Source organism: Trematomus bernacchii, unplaced genomic scaffold (assembly GCF_902827165.1).
Source record: "Trematomus bernacchii unplaced genomic scaffold, fTreBer1.1, whole genome shotgun sequence".
NCBI lineage: Eukaryota > Metazoa > Chordata > Actinopteri > Perciformes > Nototheniidae > Trematomus > Trematomus bernacchii.
The window spans coordinates 391,795-410,343 of record NW_022987648.1 but is presented as its reverse complement, the minus strand read 5'-3'; the positions used below and the strand labels follow the sequence as shown (position 1 = coordinate 410,343).

Below are 18,549 nucleotides of genomic sequence, written 5' to 3'. Positions count from 1 at the left end.
GGTTTTTGGCGGATTGCAAACAACTTTAAGGTGCATACCGCCACCTACTGTACAAGAGTGTGTATCACCATATCATCCTATCACCACTTGTGGAATTATACCACTGTGTTTACGTTGTTTTTAAATTCTTCCAATCAATCCTGTTTCACTCAAATACTTAAAAATGGCCTTCCTGGTATCTCTTACCCCCTCACCTTCTGTTCCCAGTATCCCCATCAGGCTCCACTCCCTTCCTGCCTCTCTGACCCTGTCTCTTAATTTTTCCCTCTCTGTTTTAACTGTTGTACATGTTGCAGTGTAATATGATGTGTTCCACATTTTCTTTCACTCCACACCCCCTGCATTTTTCAACTTCGCTTTTTACCATTATACACATTGTGCCGTTTAATCCTGTAGGCCTATGATCCAGTCTGAGTCTAGTGATGGTGATCTCCTCCCGTCTGTTCCTTTCTGTATAGATCTTTGTTATGACTGATTTCGGTAAGTTGTGCTATCTCCTCCCTTTCTGATCTTCCTCCCACCTTTTCTGCCATATTTCCATACCCTTCTTCTTAATTATTGCTTTTCCTTGTCCTTTCCCAAGTGAAACTGGAATTGCTATTGTAACACATCTTTTGCTAACTTATCAGCATGTTCATTCCCTTGAACCCCCTCATGTGCAGGCACCCAGCATAACTGCACATCTATTCCCCTCCTCTGAAGTCTCAATAAGCAGTGGTTAAGTTCAATGATTAGATCTTCTCTAACAGTTATTGTCTGTATACTTTGCAAAGCAGATAGTGAGTCTGTGCATATCACCACCCTATCAGGACTGACCTCTTCGACCCATTGTAGCCCAATAACTGCTAATAACAGCACCTGGTGTTGGCCAGATAAGCCAACATCCCCCACTTTCATCACTTACAGTGCCCATCGTACAGGGCAAATGAAAAGTGTAACCAGGGTGAAAAGGGTGTTACATTTACTTAATTATGAATGTTGTTACATCAAGGCCGAAAATTAGGATGAGCACCAACGGTCAAAAATGTTTTTCCCCCTCTCAGAGCTGCCAGCGCAGCGCCCCCCCTGATCTGGCGCCCTAGGCGAACATCTATAACGCCAATGCTAAGGACTTGCCCTGCATGAAAGGGAGCAAGGTCATTGGACAGACAAATTTAGGTTGCTTGGTTACTTTGAAGACTGCGTGAACCGGTCAATACCATTGGTGCCCCAAAAAAATATTATTATTATTTTCGATCAGTGAGAGGAGAGGAGGAAAATGCAACAAAAATTGTCAAAATCCGTTAAGATATGGATGAGTGGGGGGGGGGCTGGACACAGCCGTTCCCCCCCAAAGTGCATGGTGAGCGGACTCATCACCTCCGTGATGAGTCTCCATTGTGATTTGAAACTTCCATCAGACGAGTCCTTCGGGGGGCGGGGAAAAAAACGTGTTCGTCAGAATCGTCACTTCCTGTACTGAGAGTGGAGGTGTCCTGACAGACATGTCAGACATGTCGAATCGGTAGGTTTTCGGCCAAAAAGGTGGCGGCACGGCCGAAAAGACACGACGGTGCGGGACACACCATTCTGAGTAGGGCGACAGGACGCTCATCGTCGGCCTGATATCCATCGACGGCCAAAATCGGCTTGGTGTGTCCGGGGCTTAAGAGCTATTGGTCTGTAGTTAGCAGTGAGCCATCTCATCTGAGTTTACACTGGCATGACGATGAAAAGATAATGAATGAATCTTAAATATTGGGTGACCTATGCCTTTAACATATTCTGCTTAAATGTATTTGGAAAGTTTTTGGCCTGGGCTTTAATTCTCCAACCAAGCTAACTAATTTGAAATTATTAAGCTTTAATGCATCAAAGCAAGACTGACATGCTCGTACAATGAGCTTTCATCTCAGCAGCTTTCAGAAGGAATTCATGTTTATTAATCGTGAACGGTTGGCTTTTTTAACTAAAACTGTTTTGTGTTACTGTTTACATTTAGAGCAAAAGTCTGATCATTGAGAAAGAAGAAACAAGAACTGCAAACAAAAACCTATGTTAAAACAAAGAAAAAATACTTATAGTTTACATGATTACACAAATGATTTGTTTGCAACTTATAGTTTTATTTTTGAAATGTATTTTATTTTACTTGACTTCTTCTTTTAAACTCATAGTTTTGCTTTATTCTGAGAAAGTGTTGCTTTATCTTTATGATACAAAACTAATCCCATATAAACGAGAGTAGAGACGTCCCAAAATATGATCAAGCAGTAGTGGTAGTCCTGTGAGAGGAAAATTAGAAGGAAGGAAATCAGCTGCATTAGTGAACAAAATAGAAAATGTAAAAGCTTAATTTTGCCAAGATTTTAAATGCAGTTTCAGGGCTCTATATTCTTCTTTTCATGCCAATTTCTACATCGCCTCCACTACAATATCTTGAATATAGTCGTTTTTACATCACTAAATGTATCTGACAGCTTTAACATTGTAAAGGTGTCACTTTGGACTCTGGGTAATTATGACAGCATTTCCTACTATTTTGAGAGTTGTAACTAACCAGACCTTCATCTATTATTGGAGAAAATAATCAGGACATTAAACCATTATGAAAGTTATCATTAGTTAGGTCATTGTTCAAAATGAGCTCCAACTACAACAGTTAAAGGTCCCATGTCATGGCCATTTCTACTGATCATAATTCCATTGAGGTATACTAAAATAGATTTATATTGTGCCATTTTCCAAAATCGCATTGGTTTCTCATACAGCATCTCTGTATAGTATGTGTATTCACTCTGTCCTAAACGGCTTGTTGGAGCTCCTGCCCCCCCCCTCCCTATGAGCCCAGTGGCCGTCTGCGAGACAGCGAGACACAGCGAAACCCAGCCCGAACACACACACACACGCAGCCTGGCTGGGAGTTTGTGTGTGTGCTCACACACCGACTCACAGCCTCTCCGCGTCCCGCCGTCTCAGGGAGGAGACATCGGCGGAGCTGCAGCTGAGAAAAGATTGAGTGTGTGTGTGTGAGGAAGTAACGTAACGGCTCCGCGGACTCCACGGATTGGTCCATTTGGACCAATGGGTCCATTTGGGTATGGGCACGTCACTGTACCCAGGAAGAAAAAGAGAAATCTCTAACATAAGGGGATCACGTAAGGTTATAAATCATAACACACAAGGGGACGGGTAATAACCGGAAAAGCATGACATGGGACCTTTAAGTCAACCCTTTTACATTAATGCATGGTAATAATAATAATAATAAAAAACAAATTATATCATATAATAGTATATCTTTCTTCTACTAGAAATACTTTAACATTTTCCGGATTATTCTTCCATTCTAGTAATTTTCTGAAAACTTCATTCACCACGATTACTTCTAACAATTTATGGATGTTCTTACACCCCCTTTAACTAGTCAATTTGACTTATCTAACCGAAGTCAGACGTGATGTATGTAACGTTACTTTGAAAACCATCAGGCGGGATCATTCACCCCCCCACACACACACAAACACACACACACGAGGACACGGTAACGTCGTTCTTCACTTTAATGATAACTACGGAGCAGACAGACAGAAAGGCACAAGGCTGCATCACTCATTTAGCTAGCACACACACACACACGCAGCCTGGCTGCTGTCGAGCCCTCACTGCTTGTAAAATAAACAGCACAAACTGACTACTACGAGCCCCGCTGTTCTCCGTCATCTTTCTCCTGGGTTGTTGTGATCACATGACTGACAAAGCCGTGCTCTGATAGGCCAGAAGTCGGTTCGATTGCATTCAGGTTCGATTGCTTATCCTGTCTGGGTAGCCCGGATGATGTTCCATCGAAATTTTAGACGTCGAATTTTAAACACCGAAATTGTCCATTCAAATTGTTTTTACTTGAATTGTTACATTTTTATTTCACATAAGTAAATTCGGAGCAATTTCTCTCATTTTTCCTCTCCTCATTCTCCTAATGTTCCTGGGTTGGATACAGGTTGGATACAGCCCCCCCCCCCCCCCCCCCCCCCCCCCCAACACTACAGCCATTGACAGTGCGCTGCGTCAACTTCACTCCGGTTAACTTTCACTTTCCGTTCTGGTCTCTCTGTCTCTTTGTCCCACACGCAGAACAGATTTAACCTCTCTCATTTGTCGTGTCGTGTGTCATTTGTTAACACACTTTCGTTGTCAGGTCATGGCTGATATCCCGATAAATAAGGTAAGGATTTCTGAAGAATATGAAGGCTGTGCTCGTTAGACTGTCGGACTAATGTATTGTTGTTTATTGTCAGATGGTGAGTGCCCTAGAAGAAGAAGACGGAGAATTGGAGGAGGCTAAGAAAGAGCTGGAGACCTGGAAGGTAAGAGGCACAATACAGCGGCCCACAGCATTCAACCCTACAGTCCCGTGATCAGGGGCCTTACGGGAGGCCCCTTGATGAGAAACTGTAAGAAATGATCGGGGAATCCCTCCGGAGTGGAGTCATGACGACTGGATCTGAATTATTTTGTTGTATTTGGTGGTTTGTGTTCCAGCTGTCGATCAGCAACTATATATCCATAATCCACCAGTTAAAGGAAATACAACTAATGTGTTGTGTTATATTAGCTGTACAATTGACCACATATGGTGTTCTTAGTTTCCATACCTCCTGTGTTTTACGAGCGACTTATCAAGTCTTGGCAAACGGCATAAAACTCGATTAAACGTGATAGTATATAAAACCATGCTCGTATCTACAACTTATAGAAATGCAAAACGGCGTTAGTTTAGACGTCATTCTGTCCTCCTGCTTACCGCATCATTTATGAGAAAACATTTCATAACATTAACACAACATATTCGAGGTGGTTTTAAATAACATATCCGTATTTATTTATTTCTCCAAGTTATGTTTTTGTGTGCACTGAGGAGTCTCAAACAGGCGTTTGTTTAATCATTTTAAGATTGGCTTTAATCAATGTTTGAAAATGAATTCTTCATATTTGATAAATGAGAGGTAACATTTTATTTATGGTATTATTTCCACATATTTCTCTCCATTCTTCCTTCTGCCAACGGTGTCGCAGTTTCTCGTCTCCCGTTTGTGTTCTTAGTGCGTACGCATGGGTTAGAGTTTGCGTGGAGGACCGCACATTTTCCCGTCAAGTTAGTATTTTATAAATCGCAAACATTGCGTAGAAACTGGCGTACGCCATTTTTTTTAGCGTATATCCCTTTATAAATGAGGCCCCAGAGCCTTAAATTCCGGGGGCCCACGAAGGCACCATTTGAACCGACGTGTTTTCGCGTACAGGCTGAACAGACATGCCTGGATATTAGAGTCAATCTCATGGAATGAGAGTGGCAGGGTGTTGAAACCCTGAGAGAGGCCTCCTGTAACCGCGGTCAGGGTGTTCTCAGCATGTTGCTGCTTCAAATAACTTCGGTGAGCAAAAATAGTTTAGGCCTACAAAACCAGTTACTTTCACTTTCACCTAGACGTTTTTATTGTGACTGTAGGCCTGTACCAATGGGCTGATATAAGGCGCTTTCACACCGCAGCAGTGGCGGTTCTAGACAAATTTGTCTGAGGGGGCCAGGCTGGGGCCAGTTATTTTCTGAGGGGGGCACAATAAATGCAGGACGAAAAAGACAAAGACAGTATGAAGTAATTGCGCATAAGAAAACAATGCAATACAGTTATTGGTATTTGTTTCAGTACACATATTTATTTCAGATACTTATAGTTACAGTTTTTACGCTCTAATGCAGGGGTCTCCAACCTTTTTTAGGATGAGAGCTACTTTTACTCCTCTTTTTTTTGTTTTTTGCAGTGTATGTTTTGGGGCGGCAGTGGCTTAGTCTGTAGGGACTTGGTCTTGGAACCGAAGGGTCGCTGGTTCACGTCCCGATCAGACCAAAAAAAGATGGAGTGAGCTGGTAGCTGGAGAGGTGCCAGTTCACCTCCAAGGCCACTGCCGAGGTGCCCTTGAGCAAGGCACCTAACCTCGAAACTGCTCCCTTGGCGCCGGGTACCTGGCAGCCTCTGCTCTGCCACCTCTCCTATCTGCATGTGGTTGTGTGTTTGCATGTATATCCTCTGCGTTTGTGCATGTATATCTTCCCCTGTGTGTGTAATGTGTGTTAACACAACAGAGTGGGGAAAGAAATGTCCCTGTAAGGGATTCATAAAGTGTATCTTCTTCTTCTATATATTTAGCACATTTTAATATTATTATATGTTGACCTTTAACCTTTGTGTGCTGTTTGGGTCTGTGGGACCCGTTTTCAGTGTTTACTAAAAGAAAATGTATGCAATTTAATTATTTTGACCTGCTTTATTTGGTGGACCAGGGGCGGATCTAGAAAGATATTCATGGGGTGGCAAGAGGGTGGCAGGAGATTTTGAGCTGTGGCATCCCCTGGCAGAAGTATATGCTGATTTAATCACACAGTCAATGTTAACTTGGAAAGCCACAATATTAATATTTTAACTCAATAACATAGGTGACATTATTGTGGCACATCAGTAAAGCCTTACATATAAATATATAAGGTGGCAGACATAATTTAATGAATTTTAACTGAACAATAACTGAATCAGTTTGTTTCACTCTTAGACCAGCAGGGGTACCACATCTATCCAGACTGCTGCAATAAGTACATTAATTAACTGTCTCATCGATGTTTGTCTGAATGAATATGATACTATTAACAATCATATTATTCCTATCAGCTGTCAATTACTGTTATGATTCACATATTCATTTAATATTGAATAAACTATATTTTTTGGAGGAGTTAATGATGAATGTTCCTCAAGATGCTTGCTCACCCTCCTTCAAATTATATCATGTATCAAAATTCAAAAGATTCAAAGGAACAGTTCAGCGCCCCACGACTTTATTGCAAACAGTTACAACCTTGACTTTACATCAGAAAGATCAAACATTAAAGAAGTGACTAACTGCATCAGTTAGGGTTAAAAAACGTGTATTCAGCTAAAACATATACATCGCTGCAGTTATTATCCAGTGGAAAGCCCTTACCTACTGGCCTAGTTAAATCAAAGTGGTTACTTTGTTACTGGGCAGTGTAGCTTTACACACCGTCTTATTTGACTTTCTCAGGACTTAAAACTGTTTTTTGGGGGCAGACCCCCACAAAAATAAAAAATATACACACATACAAGGTCATCATCTTAAAGGTCCCATGTCATGCTTTTCCTGTTATTACCCATCCCCTTGTGTGTTATGAAGGTTGTTATGCATGTAAACGGTCTGCAGAGTCAAAACCCCTCAAAGTACACCCTGTAGCGAGTAAAACTCTAACACAGTCTATGCTGCCCCAAAACGCCTCGTTGGAGATTTCTCATTTTCCATTGTTTACTTCCTGGGTACTCTGACGTGGGGATACCCAGAGGCCACACCCTCTGCCAGCCTTTCACGAAACAAAGCTTCCCAAACCTTTCAGCGATTCATGCTGGATATGTACAGCGTAGGGCACTGAAGAACGATGCTGTTCCTACTTTGTTTGGACCAGCGGGAGATTCGGGTACACAACCTGTAAGTATCCATTGTTGTTTGTGTATTTATGATGTTTAAAACAAACAAGGTATCCACCACGACTGTTTAAATGGGTAAACGTTTTTCGGGCTACTACGTTGGGATCGCGGAGAAATGCTCTCCGCAGACCCATGCTCACAGCGTTATAAACCTTTTTCTTACTCAATATCAAGCCACACTTATAGTTTTTACTTCGGCTGTGAGTGTTTGTGTGTGCTCAGGATGAGTTTCGCTTGTTCTCGCTGTATCGCCGACACGGAAGCCTGTCTCATTTCATTTCATTTCAAACCTTTATTTATTCAGGTTGTATCCCATTGAGATCATTGACCTCTTTTTCAAGGGAGACCTGCTCCTCGCAGCAGCTGCGAGCAGCAACGAGCCTCTCAACGTCCCGACCAATCAGAGCACACTGGGCTCACAGGGAGGCGGGGGGCAGGAGCTCCAACAAGCCGTTTAGGACAGAGAGTGAATACACATACTTTACAGAGATGCTGTATGAGAAACCAATGTGAGTTTGGAAAATTGCACAATATAAATCTATTTTAGTATACCTCAACAATGGAATTATGATCAGTAGAAATGGCCATGACATGGGACCTTTAACCTGTTAAGCACCAAGCCTGTTTTTCATGTTTCAGGCTCGAAAATGACATGCCCAAAACAAATGACTACAACTTAACTTCTAAAAGGGTTATATGAATAATTTCTTTTATCAAAGCAAGGTTACATCTGTGAGTTGGATGTAGAAGTGTCAGAATCAATATAAATGTTTTTTATTTTAAAGAAAATTCAAACTCTCGCTCTGACATTTGGAAAAGAAAAAGCAGTTTTATTGCTTATGGATTATCAGAAATCATTTCAAAGAGGACACAGACACATTGGATTAACCTATGGATTAACTGCAGCATAGTTTTTCTATCGTTTTAATGCCATTGAAGACCAGTTTTGACCAAGGTAAGCCATGTTAGCGTTTCTAGCTACCTAGCTCCACATGTTATGATGTACGCTTTCGTTTATAGCGTCGCAAATGTTTATCACTGAGTGTTGAGGTGGGCACCCCCAGATTCTGTGTCTCCAGGAGATGCAAAACGAGGGGTTGGCTGTGCATCTAAGATAAGTAATAAGGGAGTTATGAGTGAGTTTAGGTGCAGTTTTAGGTTACATTTTTTCGCTCGTGGATAATTCAGAGGCTGAGTGTTAGCATTGTGGGTTTTTTTTTGGAAAAAAAAAATTAAAAAGATCAGTTAGCTGAGTTTCTTCCCGTTACATGGATATAAAACATTCATAGTTTATTAAATATTAAGATTCCTTAGACATTGTTTCCTGCAAATGACGCGTTTATCCGCCCGGTACCGGGGGGGGCGGTGCGTAACAGGTTAAACAGTCGTGGTAGATACCTTGTTTGTTTTAAACATCATAAATACACAAACAACAATGAATACTTACAGGTTGTGTACCCGAACTCCCGCTGGTCCAAACAAAGTAGGAACAGCATCGTTCTTCAGTGCCCTACGCTGTACATATCCGGCATGAATCCTGAAAGGTTTTGGGAAGCTTTGTTACGTGAAAGGCTGGCAGAGGGTGTGGCCATAGCTCTGGACGTGGCTACTGACCGTCCCTACGTCACGATACCCAGGAAGTAAACAATGGGCAGTGACGTATCTCCAACGAGGCGTTTTGGGGAGGTATTTTCTGTGTTAAGAGTTTTACTCGCTACAGGGTGTACTTTGAGGGTTTTGACTCTGCACACCGTTTACATGCATAAAAACCTTCATAACACACAAGGGGACGGGTAATAATCGGAAAAGCATGACATGGGACCTTTAACCTGTTAAGCCCGAGAGACCCCGGTACCGGGGCACTGCCGCAACATCTTGCAGGAAACAGTGTCTGAGGGCATGTTCATTTAATAAACTATGCACCGAAATTCACTCACAAAACCTTATTATTTATCTCTTCTCCACATCCATGACATCGATTCACAACGTGAGGTGACACAGAATCGATGGGTACCCTCATTATCACTGAATTATACGAATTTGCGACGTTATAAACAAAAACAGACATCAAAACAGGTGACGCTAGGTAGCTAAAAAGCTAACATTTTTACCTTGGCTCTGTAGTCTCTCCAAAGTGGTCTTCAATGGCATTAAAATGATAAAAACGCTTAATCCATGAGCAAACAGACGGATAATCCATGCTTTTACGTTTCTAGATGTCAGAGCTAGAATGTAGCTTCACTCTAATGCAAAAGTACATGCGCAAAGCCCCCACTTTTTTTTTCACAATGAGTGTGTGTGGGGGACTCCCCCTTCGATTATATTGGCTCTAACGGTCAGAAAGAGGTGTCAACCATCAAAATCGAGCAAGGGGGGCCAGAGATATGGAAAATCCACCCAAATAACCCCAGAAGTGGTTTCTTTTTGCTAAATCTCTCTAAAAAGGTCAAATGTCACTTGTTTTGCATCAATCTTGATACAGGGTACTTATTATATGTTGTACTTTGGATTCCTAAAGCTTGAAAAGGCGCTTTATAAATTCCATTTATTATTATTATTATTATTATTATTATTATTATTATTATTATTATTATTATTATTATAAGTTTGTGCCCCGATGGAAGGCTGACAGGAAGGTAGGCCATCCAGTTATTTTAGCCGGGCCGGCTAAAATGATTGGTCGTACTTTTTACAGTATTACGGCTTCCACAGATGACATTTTTTTATGGATTTTTTGTCAAAGCACTTAAGATATTCATTACTATCGGGATGTTAAGAGCATTCCATGGAATATAACAAAAAGTGTAAACTGCTCTCATGTCAAGAAGCAACAGATCAGTGCATCAACATGTGTAAGTGTATTGTGGAAACAAAGGACACTATGACTTGGATATAGATCAACACCATCTTTATTTTTAAAAGTTTTGACAGGGATCTGGGCATTAAATAGGGAGTCAACTCCGCGAAGATGGAGCTCCCCACCCGGGTGCTCTCTGCTGTTGCGGAGCCTGCCTCAGTCGGGCAGCCCTTCCCCGTGACTGCCGGTATGCCGGTGCCACGGGGTGGGCCGTAGAGGTGCTGGGCGCCGCAGCTACGGGACCCCCGTGCCGGCGCCTCTCCCTCCGCTTCACTGTCGCACTACGCTCCCTCCCCTGCGAGGGGGGGCACGTAGCGGGGCCTGAGGAGGAGCCAGCGGTAGCATGCGGCTAAGCTGGACTCTCTCCTCCTCTAGGCGGCTGAAGCGCTGGGTGACCGAGGAGACCGACCCAAAGAGCCCCTCCGTGGACACGGGGGCTCCGAGGTGATCTTCTCGGTCCTTCTTAGATAGAGCCGTGAGCCCTAGCCACACGTGACGAGACACCACTGTGGCCAGGGAAATCATCCGCCCTGCTGCGGTGGCCACGCCATAAATCAGATTATTCATCTGACTAACAGCGTGGTCCGAATAATCGCTCTCGTCCTGAGACGGGAGGGCGGGGGCGTCTGCCTGAGGGGTGATCAGGGAGACGCCAACACGCCAAGATTATCGGCCGCAGCCGCCATCTGCGTACCGAGCTTGAACATCTTATCCAGATATTCCAGGTGTCTCGGTCCCGGGGCAGCGGGGGCAGAGGACGTTTACCCTCCGCCCAACCAGCCGCGGAAGCAGATGGGCCGCCAGGCTCTCATCGAGGGGGGGGCACACCTGGACATGTCGTGTCCGAGCGATCCACCACCTTAACGATACCCGCCATGGCGGCTATCGGGGCCTTCGTTTTTAATGGCTGCTGCCATGTCGCCTCCACACACCGCCATACCTCTGGCAGCTGGGGCGAAACGAAGGTCGGCTGCGCCGGACGCACCGGGCCGTAAATCTCAGGCGGTTTACAGGCCTCGGTGGCAGCGGTGGGGGGAGCGGTAAGCCTACACGCTCCGCCGCCAGAGTCATCACCGCCGGGAAATCGATCCGCGCAGACCTGAGAGTTGGACCTCCGGTCAGCGAGGCGTCCTCCTCGTCCTCCATCGGAACCAAGCCCGCCTGGTCCCATGGAAGGGAGAACCGGGACGACGTCACCTCGCTCCCCGAATCGCCCACGTCCACGACGTCGAGCTCCAGATCCTCCGACTCCTCCTGCGGGGTAGCCCTCGCCAGGAAGTGCTGCCCACGATGCTCTCGTGTGAGCCGCGGGATCATCTGGCAGTCTGGGCATGTCGGCATCGGGCCCATATTACCCACCGCGTGGTCAGGCCCCAAGGACGTGAAGCAGAAGGGTAATTAGATTCGGGCATTTCGGGCAGGTCCTACACTTTACTCTCTCTTTCTCAATCGTCTCGAAGCTCGTGGAATCACTTCCGCTTGCTGAAGAGAAAAAGGATGATAGTCAGGAGGCGAGGCCTCCTTTTATACGGTGTGATGCGCGCGCATTCAGGTAGGCCCGCCCTAGGCCGGCTACGTCTATAGAAGTCTCAGTGGGAGAATGCACGCAGGATAAGGTAGTACCCATAGAGTCCAGTAGAGGGCGGAGCCTGTGAGAGATATAACTGTCCCTGAGTCTGGTGGTTTTAGTCCTGATGCTGCGGTAGCGCCTGCCAGACGGCAGCAGACAGAACAGTTTGTGGCTGGGGTGATGGGGGTCTTTTATAATCCTGAGGGCTTTCTTCCTGAGCCGCTGGGAGTATAGGTCCTCCATGGATGGCAGCTCCGTCCTGGTGATGTTCTGTGCAGTTTACACCACCCTCTGTAAAGCCTTATGGTTGAGGGCGGTGCAGCTGCTGTACCAGGCTGTGATGCAGCCAGTCAGGATGCTCTCTATGGTGCACCTGTAGAAGTTGCAGAGTATCCTGGAGTCCATGTTGAACCTCCTCAGCCTGCGGAAGAAGAAGAGCCGCTGTTGAGCTTTTTTGGTGATGGTGGTAGTGTGAAGAGTCCATGTTACATTACATTACATTACATGTGACTTGTTAGACGCTTTTATCCAAAGCGACTTACATAGGAGCAATTTGGGGTGAAGTGTCTTGCCCAGGGACACAACGACATGCTGACTGCAGTGGGGTTTGAACCTGTGACCACCTGATCCGAACACAAACACACAATTCACTGCATCACACGCCTCCCCGCATGTCAGGTCCTCAGTGATGTGGACCCCGAGGAACCTGAAGCTGACTCTCTCCACCGTAGTCCCTTGGGGCGTGTCCCTCTCTCTGCTGCTTCCTGTAATCCACAATCAGCTCCTTGGTTTTGCTGATGTTGAGATGGAGGTTGTTATCCTGGCACCAAGATGTCAGGTTTTCGACCTCCTCTCTGTACGCCGTCTCGTCGCGTTGGTGATCTGGTCGATGACGGTCGTGTCGTCAGCAAACTTCACGATTTAATAATCGTGATATCAATATTGACCAAAAATAATCGTGATTATGATTTTTGCCATAATCGAGCAGCCCTAGTGTCGATATGGACGGGAGTATCCAGGGTGTGAGCCGTTAATCCCGGTTTTTATCATATTCATTCATGTTTACATGGAACATAAGTACATAGTTATTCATATCCCTGTACACTTTTTATTTTCCAAGTCACTGTCATTTGTTTTATCAACTCTTTTATCCTGATAGAGGTCATTTCAAATTTCAACAATGATATATATGTATATATATTAGGGCTGTCAGTCGATTAAAATATTTAATCGCGATTAATCGCATGATTGTCCATAGTTAATTGCGATTAATCGCAAATTAATCGCACATTTTGTATCTGTTCTAAATGTACCTTAGAGGGATATCTTTCAAGTTTTTAATACTCTTATCAACATGTGTGTGTGTGTGTGCGTGTGCGCGTGCGTGTGGAGACACTGTGATGGATCGTTGGAGCTATGTGCAGCTCAAGGCATATATGCTCGAATGGGAGCTGCCTGGACGCTGCAATCATGTTGCGCGTACTATCCGTGCTGAGTGTGCTGACTTTTCGTACAATGTCCCACTGTCAGGCTACCTGCATAAAGTCAAGTGCTCGGCGCAGTTGTCGGCGAAATGTCATTGAAACAGCTCCTTATATCCGTTAGCGCAGCTAGCTAGCACCAGATGCTAACAACAACAACAACACGTAAGGTGTGCCTCGCTCGCGCGAGTCGCGCCACACATACACACTCCCTCCCGGTCCTCCCGATGGCCAGTCCGGGCCTGCCAGTGAGCGTGGAAGTGTGGTCTGCCACAAGCGGGCGGCAGGAGCGGGGCTGTCAGCATCAGCTTGTCGATGGTATTTTAAACTCGATGCGCTCTGAAACTACGGCGGCCGAGGACAAAAAATACACATGCGTTAATCGCGTTAAAATAATTAGTGGCGTTCATTTTTTTTTGCGTTAACGCGTTATTAACGCGTTAACTTGACAGCCCTAATATATATATATATATATATATATATATATATATATATATATATATATATATATATATATATATATATATACTGTATAAATATATATTGTGTATATAGTATATTGCAATTTAGCATGTTTTCTATTAACTAAAAGAATCTGTACAATAGTTCATATGAACTTGTCGTAGCTGTAATATGGATCAAAAAGAGGGGATACATGCATTTTACAGGACAGGTGTCAGACATAAAGGCCCATAATAATTCCTACATACACACCTGGGTCTGAATCGACTGCATGCAATAACCTTAAAGATATTTGTATGATGTGTTATAATTATGGTGGTCAGACGTAGACGGTCAGATGTAGACGTAGAGAGTGGAAAGAAAAAACTTTCAGGGAAGTAAATCCCAATTATTTTAAAGGAAAGAAAAGTGCTTAGGCTGCATCTCGCCGCCTAGATGGGTCTGGCCACTGCCCCTCATCAACAGTTCTTACGTGGAGCCTTTATCGAGTGATACATCCTGATTGCTGAGTCAACAATAAAGCAGTTTGGTGTTTATGGTCATTAGGCATGTGTATTTGTTAATTGGTTCATGCGTGTAGCATTTTAATGGCAGTGTTTTGAAAATGGCAAGCAAATGAATATGTCAGATTTCTGTGTCTTATTTAGAGAACCGTGTGCAGTGTTTTGCAAAAAGTGCCTTGTTCAATTGCATATTGGGTGCAGAGCTGAAAATCTGTTTAGAGTTTTGGAGATTTGAGCTGAGGTTTTGCTCTTTGAGTGTGAGTTTAAATAATTGTGCTTTACGTGTCATTTTAGTGTGTTAGCAACTGAAAAAAATTGTAATACAAGATAGAGTTCCTGGTTAATATGGTAATCCACCATCATCATCTAAGTATAACTGCTTTCTCCTGTAAGAAACAGCAAACTGTCCTCTCTGTGTCTTCTAGACTAAAGCAGAGAAAGCTGATGATGTGAAAGCCAGGCTGATCTTGGAAAAACTGAAAGAAGATGAAGCCAAGGACAAGGCCATGAAGGAGTGTTTGGCTTGTGTCGAAAAAGAAAAGGATTGTGATTTCACTCAAAGCATGAAAGCAGTTCAGGTACAGTAAAGGCTGTGGGAAAGATCTGACAAACAACAAAAAAACAAGGAACTCAATTTTCACTTGATTTATTCACATAGGAGGAAATCCTGAACCTTGGTAACCGCAGACAGGCTTTGCTGGACAAACTGAAGAGATGTCAAACTGAGCTGGAGGCCAAGAGGGCAGAATCCACAAAACTGAAACACAAATTTAAGGTGGGAATGAAGAAAGTCTACAGACCTGACTACACCCACCTGACACTGCATCAATTTCAGCGTATTGATTAGTAACAATACAATACATCTTAATAATATAACAATCGGTTGACATTTCCATAAATGAAAGTCAAACAATGATAATACATTCAAATGGTTTTAGTTCTGCAACTCTGTTTATCGTGTTTCTCCTTCTGTCCAGATTTACGCCCAGATTCCAGACATAGAGGTGAACTACCGGACTCAGTATGAAGAGCAGATGGGGGACGGCAGTCAGCCAATCAGTGGACGGTACCTCATTAGCCAGAGAGCCTCTGTGCATCTGCAGGGAGGACAGGCCCTCATCACCTTTGAGGAAGAGAAAGGTGCATGTGGCTGAGCTCTTTCACTTTTTATTTAGTAAATAAAATCAACATTGAAGAGTTCATCTGAATTATATGTGTAGACAACACTGTACTCAACCACATGAAAATTACAGCTGCATTCATGAATCCACTAACTGATAAATGCTTTTTCTCTGCCTCTCAAATATAGTTAGGTTTAGTGAATATCATTTTCTCTGTTTAAAACCATATTCAAGTGTTAACTTTTGACATTTAAAGACCTCATTAAACTTAAAGAAATTGGGATGGACATTTTAGACAAAATCAATGATCGAGAAAAGAATCTTCAAATGAATTGTTTATAACAAAAAGTGTTAGTTGCAGCCCTAACGCAAAGAGGAACAAGTAGCTGAAGTTAAATAAAGTTTTAGAATATCCGTAAATATTACTTTATGAAAGAAGGCTATTAAAACAACACAGTTGTAATATTTCATTGAAATCTAAATTATGAAAACTAGTTCTAAAAAGGTAAAAAAAAACATAAAATGATGAGAATCAATAATTTATTTTAAGCCTCCTACAGTAGCCTAGGTTGAGCTTTATACAGAAGTACAAACAAAGCCATGAACACACAATGTGCTGGCCCTCTGTGTGAGCAGGACATTTCACAGAGCTCTATCTGCACACTGCAGTGTTATGAATGCCTTTCATCTCAAAACGTTTAGCATCGGTTTCTTAAAGTTTACAAAACTATGAGATTACTTTTCCTTAACCTTAAACACCACATGACATTACCTTTATACTGGAAAGCAAGAAGCTAAGCAAATCACTTGTAACTCACATGGGCAGTGTACCAACGCTCTTTCAGGATCAATGACAATCAAAAACACCTCCCTTTTTATTCATTGGATATTATAGTCATTATAAGATATAAGTCAGTAAATGTAGATATACAGCAAGTAGGGGACGCTCCTGTTTTGGTCATGGGGTTTCAAAAGATTGTGGGACTGTATCAGTGCTTACTGTCTGCGTCTCATGTCTGCAGTGGCCTCTCAGATCCTGAAGATACCCAAGTGCTCCGTGTCCTGTGAGCACAGCAGTGTGGATGTCAAACCAAGAAGAATAGCTATGAATCCTGCTGTGAAGTTTGAGGTATGTGTGTGTGTGTGTGTGTGTGTGTGTGTGTGTGTGTGTGTGTGTGTGTGTGTGTGTGTGTGTGTGTGTGTGTGTGTGTGTGTGTGTGTGTGTGTGTGTGTGTGTGTGTGTGTGTGTGTGTGTGTGTGTGTGTGTGTGTGTGTGTGTGTGTGTGTGTGTGTGTGGATAATATCCTGCCATAAGTTCACAAACTAAACTAATAAACAGAGGTGGGAAGTAGTGGAGTACAAATACTTCGTTGCTGTAGTTATTTTAGCTGGCCCGGCTAAAATAACTGGATGGCCTACCTGCCTGTCAGCCTTCCATCTCGTGCACAAACTTATCTCGTGCCCTCATTGGTCATGTGCGCGTTCTATGTGTGTTGGAGGAGGGCCTCTGTAAGGAAGTCTGAAGGAAGGGGCAGATTTTCTTCTGGCTGCGTACTTTCAAATTCTAGCGCACTCGAGCTGGTTTCTCCATTCTTGCTTTTAACTACATTTTTCTGGTAAAAGTACTTATTTTTCTGACGACTTTTTACATTTACTAATTACATTTTTAACACAAATACCTGTACTCTCTACTCTACGTTTGGTGGCATGATCATTATTATTTAGAGTCATTACGTGCCTATTGATTTTAACACGATCCGTGTATCCATCATTTCCTGGTCTTCTCTAAAGAAGAGGGACCAATGAGAACTCAGCTCCAGTCTATTCCCATCATCCGTTGAACCAGAAGCAACTGCAGCGCCTTTTCATCCCAAACCGCGCCAGTAACGGAGCGAGGCAGAACCAGGCCGTGGAAGGCAGCTAGAGGAATAAAGGCGGACGTTAGGGAGGATGAGGAAGAGACAGGTGATGAAGTTAGCGACAATACTGAGAGCAGCGGAGATATTAATCTCCCTCACCCATGGCCATATATGAGGGAGATGTTTGAAATTATAGCCGTCAAAACCTATTCCTGGCGAATGCGCTGAGAATTGTGTCGACCCAAAACTCACAAAGTGTTCGCTTTCAAGAATTTGCAGTTGAATTTAAAAAAGCACAATAAAATGCACTTGTACAGTACCAGCCAAACGTTTTCACACACCTAATTCAAAGGTTTTTTATTTATTTAAATGATGTTCTACATTGTTAATTAATGCTGAAGACATCAAAACTATGAAAGAACACATGGAATTATTTAGTAAACAAAAAAGTGTTGAACAAACCAGAATATGATTTTTATTTTAGATTCTTCTTTGTAGCCCCCTTTTGCCTTGATGACTGCTTTGCACACTCTTGGCATCTCTGTCAGCTTCATGAGGTCTGGAATGGTTTTCAATTAACACGTGTGCCTTGTCAAGAGTCAATTTGTGGAATGACTTGCCTTCTTAATGTGTTTGAGACCATCAGTTGTGTTGTGCAGAGGTAGGGTTAGTGCACAGTGGAAAGCCTTATTCGACTAATGTTGTAATCCATATTATGGCAAGACCCACTCAACTCAGTAAAGAGAAACGACCGTCCATCATTACTGGGAAAGGAGGAGCAAGAGTTACCTCTTCTGCAGAGGATAAATACATAAGAGTTACAGCCTCAGAAACTGCAAATGAAAGCACCTCAGATTAGAGCCCACATAAATGATCACAGAGCTCAAGTAGCAGACAATCTCAACATCTACTGTTCAGAGGAGACTGCGTGAATCAGGGCTTCATGGTCCAATTGCTCTAAAGATCCACTACTGAGGATGAACAACAAGAAGAAGAGAATAGTTTGGGCCCAGAAACACAAGGAATGGATATTAGACAGTGGAAATCTGTACTTTGGTCTGATGAGTCCACATTTGAAATGTTTGGTTCCAACTGCCGTGTCTTTGCAGAGAAGGTGAGCGGATGGTTTCTGCATGTGTGGTTCCACCGTGAAGCATGGAGGAG

General features: G+C 43.3%; 1 protein-coding gene across 1 annotated transcript in view; it reads left to right on the top strand.

The window, feature by feature from the left end:
• Window positions 1–4,016: 4,016 nt before the first annotated feature.
• Window positions 4,017–18,549, top strand: part of nmi (N-myc (and STAT) interactor) — a 33,624-nt gene continuing 19,091 nt past the window's right edge. Inside the window, exons 1-6 of the mRNA XM_034134317.1 lie at window positions 4,017–4,204; window positions 4,278–4,346; window positions 14,831–14,983; window positions 15,064–15,180; window positions 15,383–15,545; window positions 16,549–16,655. Of these exons, the coding sequence (XP_033990208.1) occupies window positions 4,181–4,204; window positions 4,278–4,346; window positions 14,831–14,983; window positions 15,064–15,180; window positions 15,383–15,545; window positions 16,549–16,655 (633 nt within the window). The 5' untranslated portion in view covers window positions 4,017–4,180. The remainder of the gene's footprint in view (window positions 4,205–4,277; window positions 4,347–14,830; window positions 14,984–15,063; window positions 15,181–15,382; window positions 15,546–16,548; window positions 16,656–18,549) is intronic.